This window comes from Mesoplodon densirostris, chromosome 15 (assembly GCF_025265405.1).
Source record: "Mesoplodon densirostris isolate mMesDen1 chromosome 15, mMesDen1 primary haplotype, whole genome shotgun sequence".
In the NCBI taxonomy this organism is placed as follows: Eukaryota; Metazoa; Chordata; class Mammalia; order Artiodactyla; family Ziphiidae; genus Mesoplodon; species Mesoplodon densirostris.
In genome coordinates, this window is record NC_082675.1 from 21050473 (window position 1) to 21067647 (window position 17175).

At 48.1% G+C, this 17175-nt stretch overlaps 1 protein-coding gene across 1 annotated transcript in view; it reads left to right on the forward strand.

Moving 5' to 3' along the window:
• Positions 1-17175, forward strand: part of LOC132502420 (uncharacterized) — a 156531-nt gene that overhangs the window by 73282 nt on the left and 66074 nt on the right. The window contains exon 4 of the mRNA XM_060118331.1: positions 3834-4020. Coding sequence (XP_059974314.1) covers positions 3834-4020 — 187 coding nt within the window. The remainder of the gene's footprint in view (positions 1-3833; positions 4021-17175) is intronic.

Below are 17175 nucleotides of genomic sequence, written 5' to 3' on the forward strand. Positions count from 1 at the left end.
ATGGTGGGAAATAATAAGAACAGTGCTTGCCTCTGGGGGTTAGGGTAAGGATTGACTGGGAAGGGGCTGTGGGAACTTTCTGGGGATGGGTAAGAGGTTTGGGTCACACAGTTTTTTGCATTTGACAAAATTCAGTGTTAGCCCCACTTACGATTTATGTATTTCAATACATTCATATACTTTTTTACATAGAAACTGTAAACACATATTGATATTGCATTGCTGAAATGTTTGCTTGAAATGCATAAAAGATAAGATGAATTAATGGATGAATAGAGGGTTAGATAGATGGATAAACACGATAAAGTGAGTATATAAATGCTAATGGTGGGATCTAGGTGGAGGATATAAACTTTATAAAAAGTTCCAGACTTTTAATAAACTTTCATGAGAAGTTTGCTATAAACTTCTTTCAATTTTTCTGTCTTTGAAACTTTTTATAGTAAAATGTTAGTGAAAAAGGTGGACCCATCTAAGTTTAATACAAAATCCATCAGCTTCACCACTCCCATTTGATTTTTTTAGACCAATGATATGAAAAATAAATTAATCTTAGAAATTTAAAGAGTACATATAAACTCATCTCCTACTTGCATTTTTCTGTCTCTGAACACCTGGAAAAGGATAACTGATGACTGAGTAAATTATTCCTTATTCTTATATGATTACTAATCATTAAAGATGCCTTGGGACTAATAGTACCAACAATCAAGACAGGCTTGATACGGATTCAGCAAACACTTATTGAGCTGGACCATGTGCCAGGCATTGTGCCAAGTGGTTTCTTCTGCTTCATCTTCAAAACAACTCAACAGAAAGTAGACATCTTTTCAACCATTTTACAGACCTCAAACCAAACTCAGAAATGTTTAGAAATTTAACCATAGTCACAGAGCCACTGAAATGGTCTTCAGTGACTATTATTTCTCTCCTTCCAGAAAATGCACCCACTCTTCCTATCTTAAGATAAAAACCCTTATAGTGTAACCACAGCCAGCCCTTTGGATGCAGCAGTTACAGGCATATCTCTGTTTATTGTGCTTCACTTTACTGAACTTCACAGATACTCCGTTTTTTTCAAATTGAAGGTTTGTGGCTGTTCCTGTGTTGTCAGATGATAATTAGCATTTCTTAGCAATAAAGTATTTTAAAATTAAGGTATATACATTGTTTTTTAGACACAATGCTATTGCATCCTTAACAGACTACAGTATAGTGTAAACGTAACTTTTATATGCACTGGGAAACCAAAAAAATATATGTGACTTACTTTATTGTGATACTCGCTTTTATTATGGTGGTCTGGAACTGAACCTGCAATATCTCTTGAGGTCTGCCTGTAAGCTAAAGGATAGTTGCATGACAGGGACAGGCCAATCAGAGGCCTTCTCTGGGATTTTCTAAATTGAGAGTAGTAAATGGACATCTGGCTCTTTCTTATAAATCTCAGGCTCTAAGCTCATAGGTTTGAGGATAGTGGGGGTCATGAGTCCTTGATGTGAAGAATACTTTATGCCAGGATCTCTATACACACCATCACATTCAAACCTCACAGGAACCCTATGAGATAACTTTCCTCTTCCCTTCTTGTGGATGAGGAGACTGAAGGTCAGAGAGGGTAAGTCGATTTCCCAAAGGAACACAGCTAATGAGGGGAAGATTCAAAACCAGGCTTAGTCGCCACAGGATAGGCCTAGAGGACTCCCCAGGGGGTCCAAGGGGTCAGCCTGGAGCTCACAAGGCCCCCTCCAATGCAGAACTGCACTGGTCAGAGCTGTCTACTGCCTTCAGCTCAGACCCCCAAATTCACAACACCAAGCAACTGCTTAACTCCCAGTAACCAGAGCAACCCAGCTAGAGACCTCTGAAGGATCTCCCTGGTTCTCAAGTCCTAGACAACACAGCCTGCCATTGCTTCTGCACAGATTCCCTTCCTGTATCAACAAGATGCACAGCTCAGGATCTGACTGTGGTTATGGGGAAGTGAAGGAATGAATTCTCAGTTCTGGGGGACTTTGTTCCCTATGGCAGCCTCTCGGATGCCAGTCAGTCACAGTGAACTGAAGGCAAAGGACGTAACAGGAATTGGCTTTGGCAGCTGGACTCTTAGATCTGAATCCAAGCTAGACTGTGCCAGTTTATCTCATTTGATTCTTAGAGGTAACAGCAGTCCCATTTTACAGATGAGAAAACTGAGGTCAGAAAAGACTTTTTTAAACTCATCTTTATGAGCTCTTTACTCCATGTAAGCTCCAGTGCTAGGCTTTCTATGTATTTGACTCACATTCTTGCCCCATGATAGGTACAGCCCATCATTCCCATTTTACAGATGACAGAACTGAGGTGTGGAGAGGGAAGTGACTCAGCCAGGAGATGGCAGAGCCGGGATTTGAAGCGACAACTCTAGAGCCTGTGTATCTGATGCCTTGCTCACCTTCTCAGGAGCGGTTCTGCTGGTTCAGGTGTAGGAATGGATTGTGGCTGTGGCCTTTCTGACCCACAGGCGTGAAACTGAATCTGTTATCGATATTTTTTTTTTTTTTTCTTTTTGCGGTATGTGGGCCTCTCACTGCTGTGGCCTCTCCCGTTGCGGAGCACAGGCTCCGGACGCGCAGGCTCAGCGGCCATGGCTCACGGGCCCAGCCGCTCCGCGGCATATGGGATCCTCCCAGACCGGGGCACGAACCCGTATCCCCTGCATCGGCAGGCGGACTCTTAACCACTTGCGCCACCAGGGAGGCCCTGTTATCGATATTTTGAAATCCAAGGTTTGTTTTGTTTTGTTTAATGCTTAGAAGTTTTGTGCTGCCTTCAGATAAAAGAAAGAAAACCTGATGAGGTCTATCTCTCCCACTGCTCACTCCTTCCCTAACACTCACCTGTTAAAAAGTCCCTCGATGGACCCATGAGCCTAAGCCTGGGCTTTGCTGGCACCTACAGCAGCTGAGATGCGGCCACCGCAGGCCACGTGCTGCTAACTGTATTACAGATTTCAGGGGGAGAGGAGGGGAAGCAGAGGGGAAAAGCGACTTTCGCCAGCTCTCCAAATGGTCCCGCCCACTAAGTCTTACTGCGTAGAAGGTGCCAGATCAGATTAGAGTCACCAGTTGCCACATTATCCTGTCTTGACTTCACTAACGCTCATTAAGCTCTGAAAATCCCTTTTACGATGTTTAGGACACCTCCAGAGGAGTTTGCCGTGTAAATATTATTCCACCATTAAATCCTGCCACAAGGCCGCTGTCAACAAGTGGGATTCGAGAAGGTTCCGCCTAGGGGGCTCCGCGGGGTGCCTGTGAAGTGCGGCCAAGGGGCTCCGCCAACAAGCCAGCGCGAGCGATAAAGGCCCCCAGTTCTCCCACGGAAGCCTCCTGCCACTTGGGCCTGCTTAACGGAGCGGCCGCTGGGGCACGATTTGGGTTGAGAATCAAACACACCGTCGGGGGCCCCTGGGAGCCAGGGCCTGCCTTGGACAGCTGGCGTGCAGGCTGGACCCACTCCGGAGTAGGGTCCTCGCGGGCTGCAGCGCATTTGGCGGAGGCTGGGGTCTGGCGCCCGTCTCTACCCCCTCGGCAGCAGATGTGGGCATCGGTCTTGGGGAGGTGACTTTTCCCAGCCGGAGGCCTCTTTGCCTTGGCTGTCCTTTCGTCTGCACGCCTTTATTAATTTATGTATTTGGAGGAGGGAAATCGCTCCATTAGGAGCCATGGATTATTGCGGATGGATAACCTATCTGACTCAGCAGATGCTGCTGCGGCTGGCACGGCTGGCACTGCTTTTTTGTTTTTCTATTTCTTTCTTTCTTTTTTAATTTAATCAATTTCTCTTTTCAGCTGATTTGCAGGTTGCACTCCTGGGAGATGGTGACAGAAGATGGTGGACTTACATATGGAAATTGCACGATGTGGCGCCCGGCCTGGCTTGGGGTGGACACTCATTGTGCCACGAACGACCTTCGAACCCCCTACTCTGTGCCAAGTGCTGCTCTAGGCTCTGGGGACCCAGCAGGGAGCGAGACAGGTATGGTTCCTGCCGCGTGAGGTCACCGCCTAGAGCTCTGGCTGTGCGGAATCCAGCAGTGTCAGTAAGTCCGGGGACGCAGTGGGTGCACAGTAACCTGGGGGCGATGTAATGCACGCACAGCCCCTGGCACTGTGTCGGGCACATAATAATTGCTCAGCTAAGGCTGTCTCTCTCATTCTCTCTTCGGAGGTTGGAGTCCCAGGTGAGTCATTTTTTGCAGCTGTGTGACATTGAGATCATCCTTTTCCCTCTCTGAGGCTCAGTTTCGCCATCTGTGAAGTGGGGATTATAAATCGTGCCATATGGAGCTGTTGAAAGGGTTTGTTTATCCTCATGGGCTTGTGTGACATACAGTTATTGAGCACCTACTGTGTACTTGGTGCTGAGGGTTTAAGCAGTGATTGAGATCTGGTGCCTCCCTTGTGTTTCATAGTCTGCTGAGGAGTTAACAGGTAAATTCAACGACCCCTGCTCGGTGCTGTGATGGGGTAACTCAGGGACACTGTGGAAGCCTCGATGAAGGGCCCTTAATGTAGCCTGCGGGGATCAGCAAACTATGGCCCAACAGGTCAAATCCGGCCCATTGCCTCCTTTTGTACAGTTCCCAAGCTAAGAATGGTTTTTACATTTTTAAATGATTGTTAAAAGTCAAAATAATATTTCATGCCACGTGAAAACTATAGGAAATTCAAATGCCAGTGTCCATAGATAAAGCTGTATTAAAAGCCTGCTGTACCCACTTATCTGTGGATTGCCTGCGGCCACTTTTGACCTATGATGGCAGAGTTGAGCTGTGGCAACAGAGACCATGGGTCCCACAAGGCCTAAAATATTTACTGTTTGGCTCGTTACAGAATGAGTTTGCCAACCGTTGTCCTAGGGGAAGTCGAGGTGTGAGCAGAGAGCTGAAGGATGGGTAGAACTGGTCAGTTTGGGGTGGTTGGAAGGGGCAAGGAGAGGTCTGCTTTGTGGCTTGGAGAAAAAGCCTACCATCTTCGAGGCTGATGGAAGTGCCATGAGGTAAGCTGCAAAGCACCATCGCCACGTGAGTATTGGGAAGAGTGGAAGACAGGTCCATTGACAGCCTCCAGGAGGAAGTACAGTGGAGTAATATTTTTTTTTTTTTTTTTTTTTGGCGGTATGCGGGCCTCTCACCGCTGTGGCCTCCCCCGTTGCGGAGCACAGGCTCCGGACGCGCAGGCTCAGCGGCCATGGCTCATGGGCCCAGCCGCTCCGCGGCATATGGGATCCTCCCAGACCGGGGCACGAACCCGTATCCCCTGCATCGGCAGGCGGACTCTCAACCACTTGCGCCACCAGGGAGGCCCCAGTGGAGTAATATTGATACGAGGTCTCATTTATGATGTAATTACTAGGCCCACTGCTGTAGTTCCCCTCACAGTCTCACATTCAGTCCTCCAAATGGACCCGAGTGTTGAGATCATTAACCCACTTCACAAACGAAGAATCAGGAGCTCAGAGAAGCGCAGACGCCTGGTCAAGGTCACACTGCAAAACACAGATCAAGAACCCCAGGCTGCATTACTCAGAAATCCATGTTCCAAACCCACACCAGTAAACCCAGACATTTCACTGCCCGTATCCTGCAATGTTATACAGCTATGCGTTGGTAAAAAGAAAGGAAAAAAAAATTGAAATGAAACTGGGCTAGAATCCAAAGGATCTTTGCAGCCATTCCTCACCCCGCCCCCTACCACATCCTGAGTGTTGTTTTTTCCAGTTCTCCCCCATCCTGGGGCTCCTCTGAAATCCAGCCACATTGCTGGCAAGGAGAAAGGTGGGTGGGAAGCTAGGCTTCCCAGAAAAGCTAGCAGAGGAGGACTCTCCGAAATGGGTGGAGAGATGCATGTTGAAGGCGCAGTGTGTTGGCAGCCCTGGCTCCCGGCAGCTGTTGGCTGCGCACAGAATAAATACAAACGGATGGATGGGTTCGGGCTGGGAAGCCACCTCGCCTTGCGGGCTTCAGGCAAAACCGAGAGGTGCTGGATGACAGGCCTGCCAGCTGACGGGAAGTGACTTGGGTGTGGGGTTTGTGCTTTTGGCTGCTTGGCACAGGTCTGAGCACCACCGGGGCAGCGGTGAGAGAGATGGGCGGTTCTGGAGGCAGGCACTTCCCGTCTGTGCGTCCTTGGGCGAGATGGTTCATCCACATGAACTCAGTGTCATCATCCATAAGTGGAGATAACGGTACCTACCTTTGGGGACAGTTGTGCAGTGGACACCATGGAGTACCGCCCAGATCCCCTTTCAAGGATCCCCAGATCCCCAGTGGCTGGGGTACCGTTGTCAACAAACAGCTGCAGCTGTCAGCCAGGGACAACCCAGCTCCAGAGACCCACCTCCCCAAGGTCACATCCAAGGACCGATCACTGCAGGGTGTATAGGCCTGCACGGCTCCAAAGGGCCAGCCTAGCTCCAGGGCTGCCTGTGGAGTTGACCCAGGCTATTGTCCTCCCTGCATCAAGGTTCAGCTTCTCCCTCCATCCACTTTCCCTCTTCCTTGCCCAACACAAGTGCTATCCAAAGAGTCTTGCTAATAAATGACACGCATGCTAAATTCTGTCCTACATGGCATCCTGGGCACCCGACCTGGGGCTGTTTGTTTGGAAAGTGCCCATGGTGAGTAGGGGTTCAGTACATGCAGAGAAACAAAGGGAAGATGAGAACTACAGTGAGAACCTACTTCAAGGTGTCCAAATTCCTCTTGATTTCAAGGACAAAGAGTGTGTGCCCTCTTCTGCAGTGCTGGTGTCCACAGAGACATTTGTGCTACTTGATTGCCATCACACACTGAAGCCCAGCTAGGCACTGGGCATGCCCAAACAACCAAAGGGATCATCGTTCCCAAGTGACAGATGTGAAGACTGAGATCGAGAGAGAGAGAGCGATGTACCTACAACTCGACAGAGTGTCCCCTGTGATCATTTATTCATCCATTTAGAAAATATTGAATGCTGGACTCTGGGGTCCCTCACAAAATTCAGAGCCAAGGAGGGAGACACACGATGAGCCAGCCGAGCCATGACAATGACAAATGTCTAAGACCAGTGATGACTGACAAGTGCAGTGTGTGATTTGAGGGTTGGAGTGGGGGACCCAAAGGCAGCCAGGGTGAGTCACAGAGCAGAACTGGAATTCAAGTCTTCCAACTCTGCACCAGCAGCTACCTGACAAATCTCTGTTCAAGGGGGTTATATTGGAGAGGCTGGACTCTCAGTTGTTCCCTGGTTTCTCCCCAACTCTGCTTCAGAGCTAGCCTAAGGACTTCCCTGGCCGTCCGGTCCAGTGGTTAAGACTCCGCGCTTCCACTGCAGGGGGCACGGGTTTGATCCCTGGTCGGGGAACTAAGATTCCGCATGCCGAGGCCAAAAAAAAAGCTAGCCCCAAATGCCCCACCCTCTCTGCAACCAAGAAGCCCACATCCCTTCCCGCAGTTTCTCCTCCGTCAATCCAGGGCTGAGCAAACGCAGTTGCTTTCAAAGCAAGATGACCAAGTTTGGAAGAGACTCTGAGCCCTCTCTTCCCTCTGCATGTCTCCTGGTAAGTGGTCAGCCTCTCCTTCCAGGAATCAGAGCCAAAGTCATCCTAATTGTTCTCCTGTCTCATAGGCTGAAGCATCTGTTCCCCACATAAGCTCTGTCCTGCACTCAGGCACCCCACCCGGGTCTTTTTTCCTGGCAGCACCAGGGAGCTTTTCCAGCCTAGGGAGGAGTCTCTGAGGGTCACAGCTCAGTGGCAACTATTGGATTCCTGGGAAAAGCCAGGTTCAGAGAGGGCGGGAGCCAGAGAGAGGACAGGCAGAGCTGCAGGTGGACAGTGGTGGGTGCAGGAAACTGGCCCCAGCTTCGAAGCTGCAGCTGGGAGAGCACTCCCAAAAGCAGCTCAGGTAACAGGGCTTGCAATGCCTACCAACACAACTCCCAGAAGGTCTGGCCCCTGCCTACCCAAGAAGCATCCTGGCCAGCCCCAGGGTTTTAGTGCCCCTCCCTTAGACCTTTCTCCATGTCAGAGAGCTTTTCACAGTGAAATGTAATTATGGGTTGACCTGTCTCCTTCTCTCTCCAATCTTTGAGCCATTTGAAAGCAGGGACCACCAGGTTTGACTCATCCAAAGGTCACCGGAAGTTAGCTCAGAGCCTGGCATGTAGTAGGTGCTTTGTCACTGCCTGAGTCCATGAGGGTTTCCCCTCTCTCTCCATCTCTTGACTTCATTCTTCAAACAGGCCTCAAATGGTGGCTGGGTTGGCCATCAGCCTCTCTGGACTCATATGCCCCTTGCCTGGAAGCTCATCAGGAGAACAAAAACTAGGGAAGATTCTCATTGGTCCAGATTGGGTCGTGGGTTTCTCCCTGAAGCATCACATGACCTGGGGAAAAGCTAGTTCTGATTGGCCAGGTCTGGGTCAGGTGTGGCTCCTGTGGCTGGGAGTGGGGCCAGCCACATCAGGACCACAGGGCATAGGTTTCCCACAGGAGAGAGGGGTTCTGTGGCTAGTGCAGATGAGGGTATGAGACCAAGAGAGACAGTGGATCTCCACCAAGCACCGTAGTTCAATCTTGGGGAAAAAACTTTTGTTTAACCAAACTATCTGATTATTTTGTGAAGTAACTGGTAGTTTTCCCCAGAAGGAGAGATTCTGAAAGTCCTCATACTCAGAGCCTATATTGGGTTATGAATGCACCCAGTGGACAGCCAACAAATATTTAAACCTGAGGCTGAGAGGTGGGCGGGGCAGAGTGTGAAAGGCCATGAGTGATACAACAAGAGGCCCGGTCCTGTCGCTCAGCACAGTCTGGACCTCAGGATGGCCATCTGTGTTTGTAAATAAAGTTTTATTGTAAAACAGCCACGCACATATTGCTTACAGCTGACTTCACACTCCACCTGCAGAGCTGAGTAGCTGTAAGGGAGACCATCTGGCCCACGAAGCCAAAAATATTTAATAGCTGGCCCTTTACAGAAAGTGTGCTTGTCCTTGCGAGAGAGAGAGAGAAGTGGAGGCACAAGAGTGTCGTAATCCACTCTGTATTTTAAGAAGATGAATTCTGCACTCTAGACAGGGTAAGGAGATATTTTGAAGATTGAGGCTGGACCTTGCAGGTCGTATGGATGTGGTTTGATCAGTTGATAGTGGGCTCTATCACAAGTGGGGTTCTCCAGGAGCTGACCCGGAGACAAGGAATCTGTGCAAGGAGTTTATTTCGGAGGTGATCTCAGGAAGCACCCTTAGGGAAGAGAGGAAGTGAGGTGAGGAAGGGAGGTAGCCTTTAAAGGGGGCAGTGTGTACAGGTTGCCATTCTGGGCGAATGGAGCTCATGCCCACCGTGGACTCTGGGAGCAGTGTGGATCGCACACCTGTGAGGCAAGAGGGAGCCAGGGTATTTATAGACTTAAGTGCTGAGACTAAGACCGACTGAGCCAAAGTTTCCTGAGTTCCAGCCTTTGCCCTGCCTGTTACCAGCTGTGGAGCCTTAAGCAAGTCCCTTTTGCTCTCTGGGCCTCAGTTTCCCCATCTGTAAAATAGGAAGGTTCTAGGAGTCCTTCCAGCTTGGAGAATCGATGACTTTCTTGCCTTATCCCAGACTGTCCCAGGCCTGACTATTGGGTGATTCTGATGACATTGGCTTGTCTCCTGGTCCCTCCAGGACCCAGCTGGAAGTTTCTTTTCCCTCTCAGTGTTCACAATGTGTTTCTGACACACCTTCTAATCTCACACTTTTGTTTTCCTTCATGCACTGGAATTAACCCAATGTCTCCATGTCTGGTTATCCATCTGCAGTAACTTGGTTGTTGCTTAAATGCAGAGTCCTGAAACCTTCCTTAAGACCCACTGAGTGCGAATCTCAGTGCCGGAGGGCCCTGACATCTGCGTTTCAGCAAATGCCCCTGGGGATGCTAAGGCTGCTAACGGTTGTGATTCTGTGCAAAGGTTCCAGGCTGAGGCTGGCATCTCTGACTTGCCATGTCGTTTGGGGGAATCAGCTACTCTCTCTGATCCCTATTTCTATCACAAACACGGAGCTAACCGTATGCCCCACCTTGTGGCAGGGTGAGGCTTAAATGAAACACTGCGTATAGAGCCGTCAGCAAATTCAGGCTACCCTGGCCATCTTTATGTCAGGTCTGAGTCCTGCCTACCAGCTCAGGAGTGTGTGAGATGTCACAGCTGTTTATTTTCTGTAAATCAACTTAATTTCTATTTCCAGCCCCCATCCCATTGGGCTGGAGGAAAACATAACCTTGGACAGATATTCTGAAAGCCCAGTCCCCACCATACCCTGGGTGTTGCCACAGCCAGGGTCTTGGATATGAAACACCAGGAAACCGTGGATCCTGTTCAGTTTTCTGCATTGGCTTTACCCACCCCCAAATGATGACACCGGAGCTGGTGACCAGCTGGAATGAGATGGGAAGACAGAAACGATGCACTGCCCACTGAAACAGAAACGCACACATACACCCAGCAATTTATTTATTTATTTTTATTTATTTTTTTTATTTTTTTATTTTTTTTTTGCGGTACGCGGGCCTCTCACTGTTGTGGCCTCTCCCGTTGCGGGGCACAGGCTCCGGACGCGCAGGCTCAGCGGCCATGGCTCACGGGCCCAGCCGCTCCGCGGCACGTGGGATCTTCCCGGACCGGGGCACGAACCCACGTCCCCTGCATCGGCAGGCGGACTCTCAACCACTGCGCCACCAGGGAAGCCCCACCCAGCAATTTAGATTCAAAATATTGTCCAGACACATTGCCTCCACCCCACCTCACATTGCCTATTTGATTAGACCTTTCCTGAAACACCAGCGAGGAGGGTTTCATTGGGTGGATATGGTTAAAGGATAATTTTAAAAGAAAACTAGAATCACGACTCTGGTGCAGTTACAAAATGAACATGCATCAAAGAGTGTAGTTAACTCAATAATGAGGGAACCAGAAAGATGGCACAACTGGTTCAAAGGAGATTTCAAACAACACACACATATACAGTCAATCAGAAAGGCTGGGGTTAATTTACAAGGAGATGCAAAATTGGTCGATAACTTTAGGGCAATAATCAATTGCATTCTGCTGGACAAAATTCATTTGCATTTCTATGGCATGAGTCATTTGTATTACTACCAGTTTTTTTTTAACTTTTTTTAAACTTAGAGTTATAAAATAGCTCAAAGACAGTGAAAGGCACAATAACCCCTAGGGCTGTGCAAGACAGAACATCCAGCCATCTTTTATTTCATTTTTTGCCTATATCAACGCCATTCGCAATTTTTCCTGACCTTATGATACTGCCACCACCATCCCAGAAAAGAGGAGAGAAGCTGTTTTGTGTCTCCCGTTTCTTAATCTGCAAAATGGGCTTGGTAAGAGCCCTTGACAGCCCAGGGACAAGAGCCCAGCTGTGACACATACAGTGAGAGGGGAATCGTGTCAGGAAAAGGTTCTCAATCTCAGTCACGCGTGTGTCCGCCCTTCTTGATTTTGACCACATCCTTGTTCCACCTTAAAAGAGTTACTATTTCCTTTACAACAATTCTGATTGGATAATACCCACGAAATCAGAGGATGAGGTGCTGGTTCTATTTATTTTACCTTAATACCTACGAAAGTAGACATACAGCCATTGAGATAAGAAAAGTAAGTTCATCCTTGTACCTACTAACCCAGGGCTCGAGGGGAAACCCTGGATGAGGAAGGTATCGGGCAAGAAAGGAAGTAGAAGCCGGCACACAGACTATCATAGACACACATCACCACCACCTCCACCAAGCTCTACAAATCAAGTTACAATTGGCAAGCCCCATCCTGAAAGAAGAGGGAGGGCAAATGAAACCCTATCGAAGGCAGGACTTAGAAGCAGAGACCAAAGGCTGCCCCGGGGAGGGGTTGTCATTCCCTGGACTGTGGGTGGCAGATCCCTGTGCCTCCGTGCACCCCTCCCCCAAGCCCCACACACCCCCCACCTGCCCCTCAAATTCCCCACCGGCTCCTGCTCTGCACCTTTAGATGCCCAGATAGTGGCCCCCTCCTGTGATTCATCCGGCTGGAATGTGGGAGTTCTCACATTGCTTGAGCTAAAGCCTTTTAATTCCCCTTCGGTGATGAATGGGCGAGGCTCTCAAATGAAATGTCGAGGCTCTGTGTCCAGGCCCGCCGTACTCCCCCTGCTCAGCGTAATTATTTCTGTACAGAACGTGTCAAGTGCCCCCGCTTCCCGGGAACTTGTTTTGCATGCAAACATTTGGTGATTAAGTGAGGCTTACTTAATTAAGCACTTTGTAATGACTCTTAAACCAAAGAAGGGTGGATTAGGAGTCCGATTCGTGCTGGTGATGTAAAAAGCGCCTTCGCGTCAGGAGAGGCAGACAGGGATCCAGCCTGGGGAACAGAGTAGGGACTGCAGCAACTGGGACAGCATCATTCATTCACTCACTCATTCACGTACTCATGGAGCACATCCAGGAGCCAGGGTGTATGGTGAATAATATCAATAATAATCATGCCAGGCGTGGGTCTAGGAAGTCTGGTGAATAGCATTACGGTGCATAGGAACAGATAACACTGGTTGAGAGCTGGCTTTCCTAGACACTGTGCTGCTGCCACACATAAGAATAATATTAATAACAATATTAATTGCTTATTTACCTAGTTGTGGTCAGACTCCCCCATAGTGATGTACAGTGAATTCTCTGATGTCTCCTGGTTGCCCTCTGCCTGATGTTGATGTGGTCCTTCAAGCCCTGGAACTCTACTGGTTTTCTGACCGTTACCTTGGCCTTCAGAAACAGCCTCCTCTTTGTCACTGTCTTCCCTACTCAAAGTTTCTCACCCACCAGTGACTCACTTTTCCCATCTGTATAATGGGCAGTTTGATGTGGATCATCTCTAAGTCTCTGTCTGATGCTTGAGGGTCTTTGGAGCAAGGAACGTCTCCTCTGCTTTGGGGACCACGAGAATAACAGTGGCAATTACAGGACCTTGGCTATCAGTTGCAATGTCAGAGAAGGCTTCAGAGCCCAGCCCTGCACAGCTCTGAGCCAGAGCAAGGTTGAGTCTCATCTTTGATCTTCAGAAGCTGTGTGACCCTTATCCAGTGGTTTGCCCTTTCTGAGGCACAGACCCCCTCACCTCTCAAATGACTGCTGTGAGCCATCTGTACAGGCTCATGGGCTATAAGACCCCTTTAAAACTGTCTGCCTGGTGGCAGAAGCCATTGTTTCCCAAACTTGACCCCACAAATATACCCCAAAGTGTCCACTTCCCTACTTGTCTTTGTTTTCTCATTTATATCATAACCTGGAAAAAATGCTTTATAACCTGAATGATTGTCTTATAACCAAGGGCTTCTATGGGACTCTGGAGCCTGGATTGCTATGTGCTTTCACAGTTGTGAGCTTGCTGCGTAAAGACCAAACAGCCTCACAGTGTGGTTCCAATGAAGATTTTGCAGGTGTTTTAAGGGTAGGATGCAGAGTTGCCTCATCAAGTGCCAGATAAAAGCACAGTGGTCTTCAGGAACAAGGAGTCTCAGCCCCACAATGTAGCATGAGACTCACATGTGCGTGGACGTGTCACTAGACCCTAGTTCTGCACGACTGATGTGCAGTCATTCACTGACACTGCGGTTGTAGGAAATACGCGGGGAAGACCTCTCTCTGTTCCTGATGCCAGCAGGAATTATACTGGGTGCTCGTTAAATGATTTCAAAAATCTGTTTCATGCAAAGCTGACTACCATCTTGTCTACTCAAGTGATGCAACATTAACATCAGTAGATTGAGTTAAATGTGAGGTCTGATTATCCTGAGCTAACAAGTAAAGTTTGCCATTTTAGACAGCACCTCAATCCTGAAAGTCATTCTCTGCTTTGGAAGTATACAAGTTAGCCAACAGACCTTGAATGTGGCAACCACTGTTACTCTCTTACCCAAAGTCCATTCTCCCTTTCTTCCCTAGTGACAGGCCCCTACTTTTATCTGAGGTGCTGATATGCCCAGCTAAAGGGTTTTATTCCTTGCTTCCCTTAGATATAAAGTTGCCAAGGCATCATAAGCTGAGGTCATTAGGTGGTATTTCTGACCAGCTTCTTTAAAAAGGGTAGTTGTACCTGGGAGGCATGCTTCCTTCTGTTTTCTTCTCACAGATGCCATAGCTGGAACCATAGCAGCCACATTGTGACTAGGAAGCACCTTGAACTAGGTGACCATGTGCTAAGGATGTTAGTATAGAAAAGACTAGGCATTCCCTCATTTCTTTGACACAAGTGAAAAATAAAACCTCAACTCATTTAAAGCATTGTCATTCTGGGTGCATTTTATTAGTAGTCTTCATTTCCATTCCCAACTGATAGAGTTTATATATAGAAGCAGATCTAGAATGCCATCTTTCTATATTAGACCTGGCATAAGTGGTTTAGATTCAAGAAAGCAGTATCTTCTGCCATATTAAAATAATGTTGATAATTTAAATTCTGTGGCTTCATAGTTATGTTTATAATTATAAGGTGAAGGGGCTTCCTACAAAAATAAGATATAAGAAGTTTATATGTTGACTTAACATTTGTATCAATTTTAAGTCAATTTTAAAATAAAGTGACTTAAATAAATATGAGGGACCTCTTCATTTTCACTTCTTAAAAGAGGCCCATACATTATTTGAGCTCAAGAAGTGCTGGGCCTGGGACTTCCCTGCAGCTGTGGCCACAACTCCTTTTGTACACCCTGACTCGCTGGAGAAAGTGAAGCAGAAGAATCAGGAATTCTCATTAGCAGGTGAGAAGAACTCAAGCTGGTTTTGCTTGAAGTGAGGGTGGGAAATAAAAGAAATGCTTTCTTGAGTTTTGAAAAACTTTCCCACCCAAGACAAGGCCCAGCGGCATTTGTCTTCTCAGGGTTTCCTGGCCCGGAGCGAAGCCGGAAGGCAGAAACTCTGAAGCACCTTGTGAGAGGCTGTTTTTATAGCGTCCCCCGCAAGAGCTGGCCCAGGAAAGGTAGGGGCTCCAAGGGAAACCCCGCCTGATGAGATTTCCAGCTCCAAGCAGGTGGAGCTGCTGTGACTGAGAACAAATTCATCACACATCAGGCCAGGACTTACTGCTGGCCAGATCATGTCCCTTGGTGGCCCCCATCTCTTCATCTGTGAAACAGGACCATGAGACCAACAGAGCTCAAAGGGGCATCCATAGACGGAAAAAACGCGATAACCCATGTTCACACAGGAGATACCTACGAAGGGTGAGGGCTCGTGTTAGAGTTAACTTAGCTTGTTTAAGGTATTTCTTTTCCTTCCAAAGGGATACTTATTTTACCTTTTGGTTGCAAATGACATTTCCAGGTCCACAGCCACATTCAGATGAATCCAGGTGAAGCCTTGGACTGGGTGTAGATAAATGTAGGGGCCGAGGCTGCACCCTGAAACAAGTTCAGAGGTGAAGGAGACTTGGGTGAGAAGAATCATGAGAAAAAGGACCCAGAACAAATCTTTCCCACTAATCGTCAAGTTTAGGGCGGAGGATGTTTGTTTTGAGGAGTTATGAGTGGGCAGAGCTATGTGCTGACTTTAACAAGGTAAAGTTGAACAGGACTAAGCCTGAAGTTGTCCTTCTGGGTCCAAGAAGTCAATGATGTAAGTTGTAGTGGCAGCATTTTTTACTATTATTACAGCTAACATTGGGTATTTGCTATGTGCCAGGCATATTGCCAAGCATCTGTATGTGTTACTTTACTCCAAAGAGGCAGTGGATTCCCCCAGCAAGGGGCTGAGTCCAGCCAGGTAAAGCACCAGGGTGCCTGGGGAATATTGGATGAAGACTGAGTCCCCGTAACAGACCCATCTGGAGTCATTTATTTATCATCCATCTCTCTTACTAGACTGTGAGCCCCATGAGGGCAGGGACTGTCTCTGGCTGGTCTACCCTGAATCCACTGCTTAGCAGGGCATCTGGCACATGTAGCGTCTGAGTGCATTCTGTTACATGCACGAATGCAGGAATGAATGAAAGCCAGCCTCTTGGCAGACATCAGGCCCTTAGTGGCATGTTAACCTCTCTGGTATTCCCAGACCAACCTCGGTTCTGATGTGATTCAACACGTAACAGCCGTGTCATCCAAGATGACACATGGGCTAAGAGTGTGGGTCTAGAGTCATAGTTCTACTGGCTTTGAATCTCTGCTCAACCAGTCTACCAGCTGGAAGACCTTAGGCATGGAAACCAAGCCTCAGCTTCCTCCTCTGCAAATAATACAGAACTTAAGGGAAGAGAGAAGTTGTGAAAGTTAAATAAGATATGTATGCAAAGCCCTGGGCACAGTTCTTGGCCTAGAGTGTGATATTGTGAGCTATTGCTATTGTTATTTGTGGAGTTGAACTTTTGGACCTAGAGCTAGGATTTTCATAGTTCTCTGTTAAATTTCGCTTTGCAAGATCTGGTACAATCTCCAATCACTGGAGATCCTTTGGGGACCTGAATCTTTTGCCCATCAGGAGCCCACTCTCCCACATTTGATCATGAGTACTTGGTGTCTCCTCCCAAACCACGAAGAAAACAGGAGTCCGTGGTCAAGGCAGAGCCACATGGGTCCTTCTGATGGAGCGGCTGTATTTCCACAAAGGCAAAAACAGGGCTGCTAAACAAATTTGATGAAATGGAGTTGGCCTCACTGACCAGGCAAAGAAGGAGCACAGATTTGATCCTGAAGTCCCCAGAGAGGCTCCAATCATGGCCAGCCTTGACCACATTCATCTGGGATCTGGGCACTGGGCTAAGGATTTCACATACCTTATCTCATTTAATCTTCACAAGGACCTGAAAGATGACTTCTATGATTGTCCCCATTTTACGGGTAAGAAACTTAGGCTCTTAGGCTCGCGGAGTGCAGAGTCACACAGGAAGTGGCCAAATGGGATCTGAACACAGTTCTGTTAAGTTGAAGCTTTTAACCCAAGACTTAAGTCATGCCTGACTCAAAGGCTTTTATTAGAGGTTGGCTGCTGTCCGCTTGGCTATGGGAGTCAAGGACTCTGGGGTTTGCAGAGTGACACCACAGGGCGTCTCGAATCCCACCCCAAACTCGCCCACCGTCACTCCTGTGGGCTCTCCCTACAGGGAGGGCTGCCTTGGGAAACACCGAGTTCCCAAC